This window comes from Salvelinus namaycush, chromosome 7 (assembly GCF_016432855.1).
Source record: "Salvelinus namaycush isolate Seneca chromosome 7, SaNama_1.0, whole genome shotgun sequence".
Classification (NCBI taxonomy): Eukaryota; Metazoa; Chordata; class Actinopteri; order Salmoniformes; family Salmonidae; genus Salvelinus; species Salvelinus namaycush.
The window spans coordinates 14,094,861-14,113,861 of record NC_052313.1 but is presented as its reverse complement, the minus strand read 5'-3'; the positions used below and the strand labels follow the sequence as shown (position 1 = coordinate 14,113,861).

General features: G+C 42.1%; 1 protein-coding gene across 1 annotated transcript in view; it reads left to right on the top strand.

Moving 5' to 3' along the window:
- Positions 1-19,001, top strand: part of LOC120051004 (dipeptidyl aminopeptidase-like protein 6) — a 134,145-nt gene that overhangs the window by 45,452 nt on the left and 69,692 nt on the right. Inside the window, exon 2 of the mRNA XM_038997574.1 lies at positions 9,769-9,883. Coding sequence (XP_038853502.1) covers positions 9,769-9,883 — 115 coding nt within the window. The remainder of the gene's footprint in view (positions 1-9,768; positions 9,884-19,001) is intronic.

Genomic DNA, 19,001 nt, shown 5'->3' with positions numbered 1-19,001 from the left:
CCCCCTAAACCATACAACCACCCTAGACAATACAAAAAACACATACCTTCCCCATGTCACACCCTGACCTAACTAAAATAATAAATGAAACAAAGAAAACTAAGGCCAGGGCGTGACATCAAGCTTCTTGGTTACAGCAGAGACATTCAATCACCTCCTGGATCAAGATCCCTATTGCCTAAATTGTTTTGTGTGTAAATAGCTTTGAAATAGCGCCACTTGTTTGCACTTCCAGTAATACCGTATACCCCAGTATGGAACAGAAACGGTATAAATATCTGGATATCGCCCAACACTACTCTGAATCCACAATCTGAGTTAATAGAAGCTGGTATACAATGACTGTTCACATCGTGTCTGTGTTGTGTCATAGTATGAAAAGTGGAGGCCAATCAGAAATTACATGCGATGTAGTCCACATCTAACAATTTACCTAATCACATACGTCACTTCATGATCCAATATATAGATACAGTAGAGTATATTATTTTTAGGCTTTTACATCCCATTTCTGACTCGGAACAAATCATTTGAACTTGTTAACACACTACAGGGTATTTTGCTACTGCAGTCCTAGATAGGCCTATCATGCAGTTTTTATCCATTGTGTAAGACTCACGTCTCATCTGAGAAGTCCTTATTAATGTTACCATGTCTTCACCTCCGCTGAAGGACAGTATTTAGTTCAGTTTACCTTATCTATGCTGGAATGTATAACATATTCTCGAGAACTACACTCCCTAGCTGGACTTGACTTTGAGCTAATTAGGAGGAAGACTCCCAACTCTTCAGTACGAGAGGAAATGAGGCTATGGGGATCTTGTTAGGCACACAACCAAAGAATGATTATCTGTGCTTCTATATTAACCCCAAAGGACAAATACTCCTGTGTGGTAAAGTAAACTGTGTAATAACACGTGACTGTGAGGAGGATGGAAGCTCTGGGAGAGAGTTCCCAGACTTAGCCAGAGGGAGCACCTGTGTTGCTGTCCTCAGTACTGTATGTGTCAGTGAGGGCTCATTATATCATCATCACTAGTCATCACCAGTACATTGGACTTTAATGTTCCCCTTAATTGGATTGGCCATCCATTTTGATGGCAAAATTGTTACTTAATTCACAGGTTCCCTTCAGATGGTCTCTCAGGAGTGAAAGTGTAACCTATATTTGAGCGAGAGAACAACTTTTGTCTTAATTTTGCATTTAGACTGCCATGAACGTTATGAGTTATGTTCGGAATTTCTTCCATCTGATCACGCCTTTCTTAACGAACATTTTCATTTGATATGAATATACTATGATGGTTGACAATAAGAAACAGGAAACCGTTCATTTTCATGCGGGTGATTTATGTACAAGTTGACTATCTAAATAGAGCATTAGATATGTTACTCCATTTTCTCTTCTGTCTGTTTTGTACTTCAGTATGCCTGTTCTGTGGCAGAGCTAGTATAAAAACCAACCTTTCATAGCTAAAAGGTTCAGGATAATGTTTCTATTCATGGGAACCCTCTGATGAAGTCCACATGCTAAAAGATGAATAGGAGAATAAAGGAATTGAGCAAATGGACTGAGAATGAGATTCTTCTCTCGACTGTGACACAAAGGCAGGCTTGAAACGACTGCTATTTTGTCCAGTATAATCCATAAAATTAATGTGGGATCTTATTTTCCAACTAAATGGAAAATTGCCACCAAATTGCATGTTCTTTGAGATGGATGACGGCTTATCTTCACAAAATAATTTTCTTGGCCCTCCCAGGCTGTTCCGTAGGTTATTGCCAAGCATTTGTGACCTGCCTGGCCGATACCCTTTGAACATCGTTTTCAGACACATTAGAGTGCATCAGGAATAAATTGAGCCCCTCCTCTCCCCTAGATAGGGAAATTGACCGAGCTAGTTAAGCTTTCTTTAATGCTTTGAGATCACAAAGCCTTAGGCTGCAAGTGTAAAATCGACTTTGAATGTATAAAGAAACTGGTGTGTTCAGGTCCCACTCAGTTGAATAAACACATATGTGTGTGACACAATTAAAGATAATAAGACATGAAAATAGCATTGATGTATTTTCTGTTTATTGCATCCACTCTGTTACTATGTCAAGGAAACACTGTACATTTCCTGTTTCTTAGCAAAGGCATTTCAGCAGTGGTGTAAATTACTTAAGTAAAAATACTTAAAAGTACTACTTAATTCGTTTTTTGGGGTATCAGTACTTTACTATTTATATTTTTGACAACTTTTACTCCACTACATTCCTTAAGAAAATAATGTACTTTTTACTCCATACATTTTCCCTGACATCCAAAAGTACTTGTTACATTTTGAATGCTTATCAGGACAGAAAAATTGTCCAATTTACACACTTATCAAGAGAACATCAGTGGTCATCCCTACTGCCTCTGATTTGCTTAATATAAAGAAGTTGAAATTATTTGTATTTTTACTTTTGATACTTAGGTATATTTAAAACCAAATACATGTACTTTTTCTTAAGTATTAGGTGACTTTCACTTTTACTTGAGTCAATTTCTATTAAGGTATCTTTACTTTTACTCAAGCATGACAATTGGGTACTTTTTCCACCACTGAATTTCAGTCACAGTAGTTAGGGTTAGGTTAGGGTTAGGGTTACATAGCCCGTTTTATATTATATGGAGCCTCAGGGGCTGAATTTGATGTATAGCCTCTTCTAAATTGAGTGTAAAGTCATGTTCTGTAGTCCCTACACAATATGTGGGGGAGAAATATATTTGTCCAAACCTGTGGTGAATTCCACAGTATTAATAAAATGATTGTCATGAATAAAATAGAGGATAAACTAATACAATTTACAAAACTGGCAATACAAAGTTTGAGGCAATACTGCCGTGGAAAGAGGACTTTATGGTTTTGCGTTATTGATGCAGCCTCCTATACACAACTCCTACAAAGTTTCAGACATCGCAACTGTTCAGAATAATAAGCTCATGAAGCTATGCACGCCATGGCACACTGGCAGCTTTGAATGCAGGAGAACATTCTCCATCAGATGGGCTTCACAATACCCAGAACAGCACTGTTCTCCCATCTCTCACTGCACGAGTTAATGCACAGTGAACGTTACCATTGCAGACTCTCAATCCAGACCAGAATTCATTCAGTGATTATTGAAAACTGCCCCTACTTTCATTCAATATAGCTGGAAGGTACACAGAGATGAACTGATATTGTCGACAGGCTGGGAAGCATCAGAGTAGCTTTCATAGGAGATTTCAGGTTCATGTGGAGGGAGAGGTTCCAGTGTAGCTAGCATTCTTCTCTAGAGTAACACATCTTTCTCAAGGCGGTTGAATATTGATTAAACTACAACCTGTCAGTGAAGTTCGCTGCTCATAGTACCTGATGCTGGGAAGTCTGTATTTCTACATCCTCTTGTTTATTTGGTGTTTATTAGATTGCACAAATGCTGTACAATTATTAGTATGAGAAAAAAAAACTTTCTACTGACCAGAGATGGAAATATATTTCTTCTTTCAGATAACCTGGCTGACCAATATCTTCTAGCCGTTAAAAATGTCACTCCGTTTTGGCTGTGTTATCGTTCGTCACCGAAAATCAATTTAACCTAGTGACAGTCACATGTTGACTCAAGCATGCAAAAGCGATATGCTTTAAAATGTATTTGCAAGTTCAATCATGTTCTACCAATTGGCAACGTATTTTTAAAAAATGTACTACTAAACACAGTAAACATCTGATTCTGACTTTCACGGGAGAGCATATCCATGGAAAAATAGTACTAGGGGACTGACTCCATCCCGCAGTCATAATTATCTCAAATTAAAAGACTTCAAATGGTCTTGCAGTGTTGGATCATCCTAGCCCTGCAAGCGTTTTTGTATATTGATGTTTGTTTAGTCAGCTGTGACTACCCACGGGCTGTTTACAATACAACACTCATGCTTTGTCACAGCAGAAGCCCTGCACTCGTTACTGGTGTGAAGCAAGGCCCAGGCACTCCGGCAGTACTGCCCAGGGTAAAGTCTCAATTGATAAACATGACCCAGACCAGAATGCACCCCCTTTATTCTCTCGGTCTTTGATCTCTCTGCTTCTCTGTTGCCTACTGAAGCTGAGAGGTGAAGATCTTATCAAGTAGTTGTTTTCTTCTGTTTGAGGAATATGTCTAAAGCTGTGGAGTCTGCTGTGACTTAAGTGTCTTTCTTCATGTGTGTTATGAATAATTTTGTGTGTGTGTGTGCCAACCCTGATGTGTTACAATTGAATGCTACTGTGTCGGTGTTATGGTGAGTGCAGGTCTATTATATTGGGTCTAATGTAAAATCCCTAATCTGTTCTCCAAAACATTGTGATGTTTATCCTCTCATATTGGCACAATCATCCTCAGTGGTCCTTTAACTGTACGCAGTGGGCAATCAAGGTTTCCCCTATATATAAATAAGACACTTCTATATATAATTTTCAATACATTTGCTAACATTTCTAAAAACATGTTTTTGCTTTGTCATTATGAGGTATTGTGTGTAAATTTATGAGGATTTTTTTTATTTCATTCATTTTAGAATAAGGCTGTAACGTAACAAGATATGGAAAAATTCAATGGGTCTGAATACTTTCCCTAATCTGTTCTCCAAAACAGTGTGATATTTATCCTCTCATATTGGCAAAATCATACTCAGTGCTCCTTTAACTGTACGCAGTGGGCGATCAGGGTTTCCCTTATATTTAAATCCTTGCCGCCACTCCAAAAAATGTGATACAAAAATAGCAATTCAGGATGGTAAAATATTTGCAGTGCAAATTTAAACGACTAAAACCAGATATAAAATATGTAGAAAAGATAATGGGCTGTGTAGTGGAGGGCTAAAGGACTGTGTTATTCTAAGGTTTCTGGTATGGGCGTGTTCGCCTCGGCATCGGTCAGAACGCATTGATGGGAAGACAGTTAATGGTTGGCTTGTACTTTACTTGAAGATAGACAGTATATAACAGCACAGTATGTACAGTGCCTTCAGAAAGCATTCATACCCTTTGACTTTTTCCGCATTTTGTTGTGTTACAGCATGAATTTAAGGGTTGTAAAGCTCTTAGAGACTTACCCAGAAAGACTTCCAGCTGTAATCGCTGCCAAACGCAAAGTGTTGACTCAGGGGTGTGAATACCTATATAAATTAGATATACATTTCTAAAAACAGGTTTTTGCTTTGTCATTATGAGGTGTTTTGTGTAGATTGGGGTGGATTTTTTTTTGTGGAAAAAAACGATTTAATCCATTATGGATTAAGGCTGTAACGTAACGTGTCACGTAAAGTGGAAAAAGTCAAGGGATTTGAATACTTTCGGAATTCGGAAATAATCAGACCCCTTTTTTGCAAATGTATGAAGTAGAGGTCGACCGATTAATCGCAATGGCCGATTAATCGGGGCCAATTTCAAGTTTTCATAACAATCGGAAATCGGTATTTTTGGGCACCGATTTGCCGATTTTATTTATTATTATTATTATTATTTTGTAAATACACCTTTATTTAATCTTTATTTAACTAGGCAAGTCAGTTAAGAACACATTCTTATTTTCAATGACGGCCTAGGAACGTTCTGGCTTGTTCAGGGGCAGAACGACAGATTTTTAACCTTGTCAGCTCGGGGGATCCAATCTTGCAACCGTACAGTTAACTAGTCCAATGCTCTAACACCTGATTACATTGCACTCCACGGGGAGCCTGCCTGTTACGCGAATGCAGTAAGCTAAGGTAAATTGCTAGCTAGCATTAAACTTATCTTATAAAAAACAATCAATCAATGACTGTCATTGCTCCAATGTGTACTTAACCATAAACATCAATGCCTTTCTTAAAATCAATACACAAGTATATATTTTTAAAACTGCATATTTAGCTAAAAGAAATCCAGGTTAGCAGGCAATATTAACCAGGTGAAATTGTGTCATTTCTCTTGCGTTCATTGCACGCAGAGGTAGGGTATATGCAACAGTTTGGGCCGCCTGGCTCTTTGCGAACTAATTTGCCAGAATTTTACGTAATTATGACATAACATTGAAGGTTGTGCAATGTAACAGGAATATTTAGACTCATGGATGCCACCCGTTAGATAAAATACGGAACGGAATAAATGTTTTGTTTTCGAGGTGATAGTTTCCGGATTAGTCAAAGGTATATGGTTTAGAGAGAAATAGTCGACGCGTTATAATTCCTGTAATAACTTGCGGCTGAACTTGAAAGGGGTTCCTTCGTTATTTTACCGTTCATGTCTTCCATAGAGAATGTCTTGATCTACTTCAAATAAGGTCTGTGTTTCGCGGAGGAGCAGACTGACAGGGGACCATGCAGACAAGCTCTGCTTTCTGTACTACAACCCAAAACTTCTTAACTGGGAATATTGAAGACCGATGAAAGCTGGTGGTTCGTTTTAACATATGTTCTCATGTTATTTGAGACTAAATTGATTTTATTTATGTATTATATTAAGTTAAAATAAAAGTGTTCATTGTTCATTCAGTATTGTTGCAATTGTCATTATTACAAAAATGTGTGTGTGTATGATATATATATATATATATATATATTTTTTTTTAAATCGGCCGATTAATCGGTATCGGCTTTTTTTGTCCTCCAATAATCGGTATCGGTATCGGCGTTGAAAAATCATAATTGGTCGACCTCTAGTATGAAGAATAAAAAACTGAAACATCACATTTACGTAAGTATTCAGACCCTTTACTCAGTACTTTGTTGAAGCACCTTTGGCAGCGATTAGAGCCTTAAGTTTTCTTGGGTATGAGTTTCTCCCATTCTTCTCCACAGATCCTCTCAAGCTCTGTCAGGTTGGATGTGGAGCATAGCTGAACAGCTATTTTCAAGTCTCTCCAGAGATGTTCGATCGGGTTCAAGTCTGGGCTCTGGCTGGGCCACTCAAGGACATTCAGAGACTTGTCCCGAAGCCACTCCTGCATTGTCTTGGCAGTGTGCTTGGGGTCGTTGTCCTGTTGGAAGGTGAACCTTCACCCCAGTCTGAGGTCCTGAGGACTCTGGAGCAGGTTTTCATCAAGGATCTCTCCGTACTTTGCTCCGTTCATCTTTCCCTCGATCCTGATTAGTCTCCCAGTCCCTGCCGCTGAAAAACATCACCACAGCACGATGCTGCCACCACCATGCTTCACCGTAGGGATGGTGCCAGGTTTCCTCCAGACGTGATACTTGGCATTCAGGCCGAAGAGTTCAATCTTGGTTTCATCAGACTAGAGAATCTTGTTTCTCATGGTCTGACAGTCCTATGTGCCTTTTACTGAGTGGCTTCCATCTGGCCACTCTACCATAAAGGCCTGATTGGTGGAGTCCTGCAGTGATGGTTGTCCTTCTGGAAGGTTCTCCCATCTCCACAGAGGAACTCTGGACCTCTGTCAGAGTGACCATTGGGTTCTTGGTCACCTCCCTGATCAAGGCCCTTCTCCCCCGACTGCTCAGTTTGGCCGGGCGGCCAGCTCTAGGAAGAGTTTCAAGCTTCTTCCATTTAAGAATGATGGAGCGCACTGTGTTCTTGGGGACCTTCAATGCTGCAGACATGTTTTGGTACCCTTCCCCAGATCTGTGCCTCGACACAATCCTGTCTCGGAGCTCTACGAACAATTCCTTTGACCTCATGGCTTGGTTTTTGCTCTGACATGCACTGTCAACTGTAGGACCTTATATAGACAAGTGTGTGTGCCTTTCCAAATCACCGGAAACACTCGAGGCTGTAATCACTGCCAAAGGTGCTGCAACAAAGCACTGAGTAAAGGATCTGAATACTTATGTAAATGTTATATTTCAGATTTTTATTTAATACATTTGCTAAATGTCCTAAAAAACATTTTTTGCGTTGTCATTATGGGTTATTGATGAGGGGAAAAACCTATTTAATCAATTTTAGAATAAGGCTGTAACGTAACAAAATGTGGAAAATTCAAGGTGTCTGAATACTTCCGAATGCACTGTATATTTGTAGCATTTGGGTTTTTCAATTAGGTAAATGCAGGTGGGCAACCCAATGCTTCAACTATGCTGCATCAGTTGGGCTACGGTTATAATGCTTTTAAAGTGGAAATTATATTTCAGATGGTGTCAACATCATTTCATTTTCACTCATTTTGGAGTATAATGTCCTTTTAAGCAAAAGTTGATAAAACGAGATTGCTCAATGGCAGGGATACAGTATGTCTGGCTGGCGTCCTACTGTATCTACATCCTAAAGCGGTCTACTCAGGCTGGATAGAACTAAAACAGTATGGCACTTGTAGTGTGTTTGTGGTGGTTCTGTGGAATCCGTGTTGTTTACACCGCAGTCCACTAACTCCTCCCGCCTGGCGTGACGAGCCCTCGGCAGTGACCCCTGCGAAAGCACCCCCGTTTCGCCAGAGTGCCACCGGGGATTGTGGGAAAACAGGTTGCTGGTTTTAATGAGTGTGTGTAATGGGTGGTGTGGTAAAAAGCCCCCTGCTGTTCCTCTTCTCTCCAGGCTAATGATGTCTGCCACTCCATTCAATTAAGGAGGGAAAGAGGTCACTAAAAGGCTTACCTCGTAGACCAGCCCACTCTGTTCCAGAGCGTGTGTTTGTGTGTGTGTCTGGTGGTGGTGGTGGTGGGGGGGGGGTCTATTGATTAAGACCTTAGCCACAGATCCTCTCTGCACGTCCTCTGCTCAGGACTTTGTACCCCCCCTACCGTAAACTAATTAGAAAGTTATTAATGCAGCTAATGTTTTAGGCTTTCAATGACCTTTTAAAAGACTCCCCTAGCTTGGTTGTTTTTGTTTATTGGACTTGAACTATAGAAATGTCCAACTTTCTTTTAATCTTTGTTTCAGATTTTTTTGATGTAAGCCAATGTTTCATGTTGTTGTTGATGTTGCTGCTGTTGTTCAGGTATAAGCCTCAATAAATGTATGAGGACAGATCTATTCAGTGCTACCACTATCAATCATAATTGTACTGGCATAATCATTTTTTTCAAAAATCATCAATAATAAGGATTATTATTGGTGCAAAAAGGGGAAGGCTGAAAACCCTTTTCTCATTCCACTCACTCCATACCCAGCAGGGACCGTTTGTCAAATTGATACTTTAACATTTTATTTTGCACTTAAGACAATATTAAACCTTGAATATATAATTCATTTGTTTTCTCCCAAAACATGGCTCAAGGTTGCACCATAATTTGAAATCATTTTTCGAACAAAAAGCCTCTTGACGGCGTTCACCCACCAAAGTTACCAATATTCCGAAAGCTCATTTTTTATCTGTCACATTCGTTTGCCAGTGATGGCCGCTGACACCTTGCCTCATTGAGAACCCCCCACACACACACATCTCCTCCATTCCTCCTCCTGGCTTTTGCTCATGGCGATTCTACTTGAGAATTTGTGGTGTTTCCGTAGTCCACACTTGTCCTTGACTGACCCATCCATTTTAGTTATCCACCTTTCTCTCCCCCTCCCTCCCTCCCTCCTTCCTTCCATTCTCTTTTATTAGTTATTTGTGTAAATTTTTCTCACTTCCTCTTCCCCCCTACTATTTATACTAATAGACAGTATCACTCCATTATCTCTCTCCCTTACCCACTTCTCATTTCTTTCTCCCTTTGCTTCTCTTCCTCTCCACAACCTTTCTCTTGTTCACTCACCTTGTTCACTCTCCTTTCCTGATTTTCTATCTCCTCTCTTTCTCTTTCTGACCGTGTGTTTCTCTCTGTCTGTTTTGTCTGACCAGGAGCTGGTGGGGAGTAACCCTCCTCAGAGGAACTGGAAGGGAATTGCGATCGCCCTGTTGGTCATTCTGGTCATCTGCTCCCTGATCGTCACCTCGGTCATCTTGCTGACACCAGGTAGGTGGGGAGTGGTAAGGAGGGGAGGGAAGACTCCCGTACGATATGGTATAAAAGGAAAAAACACAACAATACACGTGTTGAACAATACACGTGTTGTTGTACAGGGTCAGCCATAGTAGTATGGCGCCCCTGGAGCAAATTAGGGTTAAGTGCCTTGCTCAAGAGCACATCGACAGATTTTTTCTAACATGCACCCTGGGTCACAATGTCTTACATGTCTCAGAGTATTGCTCTGATAGGTGCAGTGCAGTTGCCTTGTACTCTCCCGTAACCACAAAACATATTCACTGCATGTAGTTGGAGAGTCCTGCGTATGTGCACTTTCTCACAAACACTTACACAAAGACAATTTACAGTGTTACATATAGTGCCCCAGTCTCTCACAGGTATACTTATAAAACCGTCACACACAGTAGCATATATTTATACCCAGACCCTCACTGGCATAGCACAAACCCCCGCAGCCCCTGCAAGATCTATTCAATTATTATTATTATTGGGGAGGGGGGAGTTCGGCCCCCCAGATAGCATATGAAAACTTCACAAGCCATGATTTTTAGGGGGAATTACAGGAAATTATCTTTAAAACTGCTACATTTTCTCTCAGCCTCATGGCAAAATGTGAAGATTAGATGGAAATTAGCTCTAAAACGGCAACATTTTCTATGCCTTACGACTCAAACTGAATTCTTACGTAACTCTATGTTCACTACATACTTCAGTCTGAGACTGCCAACATTGCAGTTGTTTGTGGTGATGTCAAAATGAGGGGTGTTGTACAAAACAAAAGTATGAGCAATTGGATCATCTCTAACCAATCAGAGTAAGCCAATGACACATTTTCAAAAGGCCGCTTTACCCACGTGTGTTATTGGTCTGGCACAACCCATCGGTTTCTGGGACCAATCAGAACGGTTAGAATGTGTTTGCATTCTAGAAATCGTCAGGGAGGTACTCAGAACCAGACTCATTGCGGAGAAGAAGCTAACGTCCGTGGGCGTGGCGTAGCGTTTGGCCGGAGCAAGAACTTTGGGTAGCCAGGCAAGTATTTTCTCTCAGCCTCATGGGAAAATACGTAAAATAGCATGAGATTAGCTATAAAATGGCAAATTTTTCTCTCTGCCCCATGGCAAAGGAAAAGATCCAAAAAAAAAATTAATAGTCATATTTTTTTTTGCGAGCGCCGCACAAAACTGCGCTACGCCTCTGCGGACTTGCTTCTATCTTTTTAATTCCAAGATGGCATAGCAGTCAGACGTCATATGTCCTCGTCTTGTCGTGTCCCGTGTATATATATATTTACATATTTTCTTCGCATATCTTTTTATATATATTATTTTTTTCTTCTAAAAACTCAACTTTAAAACACTCCTGCAACCCGCCTCACCAATTAAAAAAATAAATAAATATTATTCACCTCAAATCTGAAATCCACAACAGAAGCTAGCCAGAAGCTAGCCAGTTCACTGGCTAACGTTAGTATTCAGCTAACCACGGTTGGCGGTCATCAGCTATCCTTTAGCTCGAAAAGCTATCGCCAGTTTTGTACAACGCGACTCAGACCAGAGCATACCGGACCTATTTTCTCTCCATATCCCCGGATTTCTACCGCAAGCTCAGTGTCACGCCCTGACCATAGATTGCTTTGTATGTTTCTATTTTTTGTTTGGTCAGGTTGTGATGTGGGTGGGCATTCTATATTTGTATGTCTATGTTGTCTATTTCTTTGTGTTTGGCCGTGTGTGGTTCTCAGAGGCAGCTGTCTATCGTTGTCTCTAATTGAGAACCATATTTAGGTAGCCTGTTTTCCCACTGAGTTGTGGGTGATTATTTTCTGTTTAGTGTGTGTCGTCACCTTACAGAACTGTTCGTTTGTCGTCTTTTGTTGTTTTGTTTAGTGTTCAGTTTATTTGATTTAAAATATGAACACTTACCACGCTGCACCTTGGTCCTCTTCTCCTTCTCCCAACGACGTCCGTTACACTCTGGACATTTACACCTGGATCTTGCAGCTAGCTAGCTGCTATCCGAGTGACTATTGGCTTACGTCGGTCTCGGAGCAAACATCAATTATAGCTAGCCAGCTGAAGAGTTCCATCAGCCACTCCTGGGCTACAATCACCTATCCGGACCCGTTTTACTGCCGATACGGAGCCCCACCGGGCCTTCACGACTGGACTACCGACGTTATCTGCCCGATGGAGTTATCCAAATGGCCCCTCCGTCGCGACGTAACCTGAACGCCCATCTGCGGCCCGCTAATCGTTAGTTGTCTTATCGGCTGCTATCTGAATAGGTCTATCGGACTATTTTCTTGGGTCACTATAACTATATCTATTTTGCCAATTGGATTGTTCCCCTCTACCACACTGAACCCCACTAATCTACCGACGGAAACGCACGAGGTGGCTAAAAACAGACCTCCATCCTCTGCCAGCTTGCTACCCATGGCCCGGCTAGCTGTCTGAATCGCCGTGACCACAACCAACCTCACTACTCACTGGACCCTTATGATCACTCGGCTAAGCATGCCTCTCCTTAATGTCAATATGCCTTGTCCATTGCTGTTCTGGTTAGTGTTTATTGGCTTATTTCACTGTAGAGCCTCTAGCCCTGCTCATTATACCTTATCCAACCTTTCAGTTCCACCACCCACACATGCGATGACATCACCTGGTTTCAATGATGTTTCTAGAGACAATATCTCTCTCATTATCACTCAATGCCTAGGTTTACCTCCACTGTATTCACATCCTACCATACCTTTGTCTGTACATTATACCTTGAAGCTATTTTATCGCCCCCAGAAACCTGCTCCTTTTACTCTCTGTTCCAGACGTCCTAGACGACCAATTCTCATAGATTTTAGCCGTACCCTTGTCCTACTCCTCCTCTGTTCCTCTGGTGATGTAGAGGTGAATCCAGGCCCTGCAGTGCCTAGCTCCACTCCTATTCCCCAGGCGCTCTCTTTTGATGACTTCTGTAACCGTAATAGCCTTGGTTTCATGCATGTTAACATTAGAAGCCTCCTCCCTAAGTTTGTTTTATTCACTGCTTTAGCACACTCTGCCAACCCGGATGTCCTAGCCGTGTCTGAATCCTGGCTTAGGAAGACCACCAAAAATTCTGAAATCTCCATCCCTAACTACAACATTTTCAGACAAGATAGAACGGCCAAAAGGGGCGGTGTTGCAATCTACTGCAGAGAGAGCCTGCAGAGTTCTGTCCTACTATCCAGGTCTGTACCCAAACAATTTGAACTTCTACTTTTAAAAATCCACCTCTCTATAAACAGGTCTCTCACCGTTGCCGCCTGCTATAGACCACCCTCTGCCACCAGCTGTGCTCTGGACACCATATGTGAACTGATTGCCCCCCATCTATCTTCAGAGCTCATGCTGCTAGGTAACCTAAACTGGGACATGCTTAACACCCCAGCCATCCTACAATCTAAGCTTGATGCCCTCAATCTCACACAAATTATCAATGAACCTACCAGGTACCACCCCAAAGCCGTAAACACGGGCACCATCATAGATATCATCTTAACCAACTTGCCCTCTAAATACACCTCTGCTGTTTTCAACCAAGATCTCAGCGATCACTGCCTCATTGCCTGCAGCCGTAATGGGTCAGCGGTCAAACGACCTCCACTCATCACTGTCAAACGCTCCCTGAAACATTTCAGCGAGCAGGCCTTTCTAATCGACCTGGCCCGGGTATCCTGGAAGGATATTGACCTCATCCCGTCAGTAGAGGATGCCTGTTTTTTTTTTTTAAATGCCTTCCTCACCATCTTAACTTCTCTAGGGTAGGTGAGACGCTAACGTCCCACCAGGCCAACATCCGGTGAAACTGCAGAGAGCTAACATTTTAAATACACCATTCGTTGCATTAAACATTCTTGTAAATACATGTATCTTACATCATTTAAAAGATGAATGTCTTATTAATCCAGCCGCTGTGTCAGATTTCAAAAAGGTTTACTGCAAAAGCAAACATGCGATTTTCTGAGGACGGCGCCCCACATACACAAGTATTTCTAGCATTTTCCAACCAAGCATTAGCGTCACGAAAGTCAGAAATAACAATAAAATAAATCGCTTACCATTGAAGATCTTCCTCTGGTGGCAATGCCAAGTGTCCTAACTGCACAGTGAATGTTTGTTTTGTTTGATAAAATACATTTTTATAGCCTAACACGAAACATTTGTAAACCGGTTGCGTTGTGATTTCCCTCTCATTCAACTTTGGACGAAGCATTCATGGTAATTACACACACTAAACAAATGTTTATCCAGTCATGGTTGGTTTCATTGCAATCCTCTGGTTGTTACTAACACAACCATACATGATGGCTCTTTTCCCGGGACGTATTGACCGAAACAAACCGATTTGAAGACACCAATCAATGACCTCATTGCGCACCAATGGTAGGACCGGTCTATCGTTGATTGACTGTATTTTGGCCCAATGACCACTGATCATCTTGAAATCTAGCTTTGAGGATAGCCAATGAGCTGAGGTAAACGACAATATGTAATGGTTATATGTTTGAAGACCAGCCTTTGTCGTAAACTCTGGCGTAAAAGAGGTTCATTCGCCATTGCAAATCCTACTTGACGGAGCCACGAGTGTTATGCATAGTAGTACATATTCAATAGCATTTTCAACAAGTTTATATATTTAAATTATGGTGAATAAATCAGGAAAAGCTAAAACAAAGTCTAGGTATACAGATTTAACCCAAATTATAGAGGAAATTGATAGAGACAGCCCCCCCATCTCACAGCTAGCCTTCAGGGAGCTGCTCATCCAAGAGCTTGCTAGCTACAGCAAGTCCACTGCAGCACCTTCTGCTCCGTCAACCAGTGGTGTTCACCTGCCCAGATTCATCTCTGCAGGCATGAATGTGCCTCAGGGCAAAAAGGGCCCAGTGGGGAGGAGACGTTTTGCCCTTTGTCACAGGAAATGCCCCATCACCTGCACCACCTGTTCAGTAAGCCTCTGCTTTACAGCAGAAAGAGACTGCTATGGGCCATGGCACCAGCAGCACAATATTGTGTAGAGGACTGAGGGTCTTCACAATATTTATCTATTTATTTATTTATAAAATATACAATATTGTAAATAGAAAATGTGTAAATAGTTACCCTTGTTATTTGTTTGTTTATTATTATTCATTTATTTTATTATTATTTTCATATATATATATATATATATATATATATATATATATATATATATTTATTTTGTTGGTGTGTGTTAGAATAGCATTTATGTATTTTGTATATAGTTATTTCCTTCCAAATGTATCACTGTACCAATTCGGCCACTTGGGTACATTTGGGTACATTTGTGTGGGACACCTGCGTGACTTCATGCTCAATGTCATGTAGCTCGCTCATTTTTGAAGTTATCTGTCTAAAACTTTGCTCAGCTATTGTTGCCATCTTATGTTCTTCATTCAAATTGTCCACAGCATCCTATCTGTATGTTTGGCTGTTCTTGGTCATTTGAAAGATGATGCAGCAACAATAAAAAACAGAACACGTATGTTTATTTCAAATCAAATCAAATCAAATTTTATTTGTCACATACACATGGTTAGCAGATGTTAATGCGAGTGTAGCGAAATGCTTGTGCTTCTAGTTCCGACAATGAAATAACCAACAAGTAATCTAACCTAACAATTCCACAACTACTACCTTATACACACAAGTGTAAAGGGATAAAGAATATGTACATAAAGATATATGAATGAGTGATGGTACAGAACGGCACAGGCAAGATGCAGTAGATGATATAGAGTACAGTATATACATATACATATGAGATGAGTAATGTAGGGTATGTAAACATTATATTAAGTGGCATTGTTTAAAGTGGCTAGTGGTACATTTTTACATAATTTCCATCAATTCCCATTATTAAAGTGGCTGGAGTTGAGTCAGTATGTTGGGAGCGGCCGCTAAATGTTAGTGGTGGCTGTTTAACAGTCTGATGGCCTTGAGATAGAAGCTGTTTTTCAGTCTCTCGGTCCCTGCTTTGATGCACCTGTACTGACCTTGCCTTCTGGATGATAGCGGGGTGAACAGGCAGTGGCTTGGGTGGTTGTTGTCCTTGATGATCTTTATGGCCTTCCTGTGACATCGGGTGGTGTAGGTGTCCTGGAGGGCAGGTAGTTTGCCCCCGGTGATGCGTTGTGCAGACCTCACTACCCTCTGGAGAGCCTTACGGTTGTGGGCGGAGCAGTTGCCGTACCAGGCGGTGATACAGCCCGACAGGATGCTCTCGATTGTGCATCTGTAGAAGTTTGTGAGTGCTTTTGGTGACAAGCCGAATTTCTTCAGCCTCCTGAGGTTGAAGAGGCGCTGCTGCGCCTTCTTCACAACGCTGTCTGTGTGGGTGGACCAATTCAGTTTGTCCGTGATGTGTACACCGAGGAACTTAAAACTTTCCACCTTCTCCACTACTGACCCGTCGATGTGGATAGGGGGGTGCTCCCTCTGCTGTTTCCTGAAGTCCACAATCATCTCCTTTGTTTTGTTGACGTTGAGTGTGAGGTTATTTTCCTGACACCACACTCCGAGGGCCCTCACCTCCTCCCTGTAGGCCGTCTCGTCGTTGTTGGTAATCAAGCTACCACTGTAGTGTCATCCGCAAACTTGATGATTGAGTTGGAGGCGTGCATGGCCATGCAGTCGTGGGTGAACAGGGAGTACAGGAGAGGGGTCAGATAAAGTTCGTTCAGGGCCATCGTTGTGTCTGCTTGGGGGGGAATATATACGGCTGTGATTATAATCGAAGAGAATTCCCTTGGTAGATAATGCGGTCGACATTTGATTGTGAGGAGTTCTAGATCAGGTGAACAGAATGACTTGAGTTCCTGTATGTTGTTATGATCACACCACGTCTCGTTAATCATAAGGCATACCCCCCCGCTCCTCTTCTTACCAGAAAGATGTATGTTTCTGTCGGCGCGATGCGTGAAGAAACCAGCTGGCTGCACCGACTCCGTTAGCGTCTCTTGAGTTAGCCATGTTTCCGTGAAGCAGAGAACCTTACAATCTCTGATGTCCCTCTGGAATGTTACCCGTGCTCGGATTTCATCAACCTTATTGTCAAGAGACTGGACATTGGCGAGTAGTATGCTAGGGAGTGGAGCGCGATGTGCCCGTCTCCGAAGCCTGACCAGGAGACCGCTACGTTTGCCCCTTTTACGGCGTCGCATAGGGTCGCCGGCTGGGATCAGATCCATTGTATTGGGTGGAAGGCAAAACACTGGATCCGTTTCGGGAAAGTCATATTCCTGGTTGGAACGATGGTGAGTTGACGTTGCTCTTATATTCAGTAGTTCCTCCCGACTGTATGTAATGAAACCTAAGATTACCTGGGGTACCAATGTAAGGAATAACACATAAAAAAACAAAATACTGCATATTTTCCAAGGAACGCGAAGCGAGGCGGCCATCTTGGTCGGCGCCGGAAGTACGAGGCGCCGTCCTTGTATTTTCTTCTACCAGATCTATTGTGTTATATTCTCCTACATTCAATTCACATTTCCACAACATTCAGAGTGTTTCCTTTCAAATGATACCAAGAATATGAATTATCCTTGCTCCTGGGCCTGAGCTACAGGCAGTTAGATTAGGGTATGTCTTTAGGCGGAAATTGAGAAGAAGCGGGGGTACCCCAAAGAAGTTAAATAAGCATGCCCCATTCAAGAAATTTAGAACCAGGAACAGATATAGCCCATGGTTCTCTCCAGACCTGACTGCCCTTAACCAACACAAAAACATCCTATGGCGTTCGGCATTAGCATTGAACAGCCCCCGTGATATGCAACTTTTCAGGGAAGTTAGAAACCAATATACACAGGCAGTTAGAAAAGCCAAGGCTAGCTTTTTCAAGCAGAAATTTGCTTCCTGCAACACAAACTCAAAAAAGTTCTGGGACACTGTAAAGTCCATGGAGAATATGAACACCTCCTCCCAGCTGCCCACTGCACTGAGGATAGGAAACTCTGTCACCACAGATAAATCCACTATAATTGAGAATTTCAATAAGCATTTTTCTACGGCTGGCCATGCTTTCCACCTGGCTACCCCTACCCCGGTCAACAGCACTGCACCTCGCACAGAAACTCGCCCAAGCCTTCCCCATTTCTCCTTCTCCCAAATCCAGTCAGCTGATGTTCTGAAAGAGCTGCAAAATCTGGACCCCTACAAATCAGCCGGGCTAGACAATTTGGACCCTTTCTTTCTAAAATTATCTCCCGAAATTGTTGCAACCCCTATTACTAGCCTGTTCAACCTCTCTTTCGTGTCGTCTGAGATTCCCAAAGATTGGAAAGCAGCTGCGGTCATCCCCCTCTTCAAAGGGGGGGACACTCTTGACGCAAACTGCTACAGACCTATATCTATCCTACCCTGCCTTTCTAAGGTCTTCGAAAGCCAAGTCAACAAACAGATTACCGACCATTTCGAATCCCACCGCACCTTCTCCGCTATGCAATCTGGTTTCAGAGCTGGTCATGGGTGCACCTCAGCCACGCTCAAGGTCCTAAACGATATCTTAACCGCCATCGATAAGAAACAATACTGTGCAGCCGTATTCATTGACCTGGCCAAGGCTTTCGACTCTGTCAATCACCACATCCTCATCGGCAGACTTGATAGCTTTGGTTTCTCAAATGATTGCCTCGCCTGGTTCACCAACTGCTTCTCAGATAGAGTTCAGTGTGTCAAATCGGAGGGCCTGTTGTCCGGGCCTCTGGCAGTCTCTATGGGGGTGCCACAGGGTTAAATTCTTGGGCCGACTCTCTTCTCTGTATACATCAATGATGTCGCTCTTGCTGCTGGTGAGTCTCTGATCCACCTCTATGCAGACGACACCATTCTGTATACTTCTGGCCCTTCTTTGGACACTGTGTTAACAACCCTCCAGATGAGCTTCAATGCCATACAACTCTCCTTCCGTGGCCTCCAACTGCTCTTAAATACAAGTAAAACTAAATGCATGCTATTCAACCGATCGCTGCCTGCACCTGCCCGCCCGTCCAGCATCACTACTCTGGACGGTTCTGACTTAGAATATGTGGACAACTACAAAT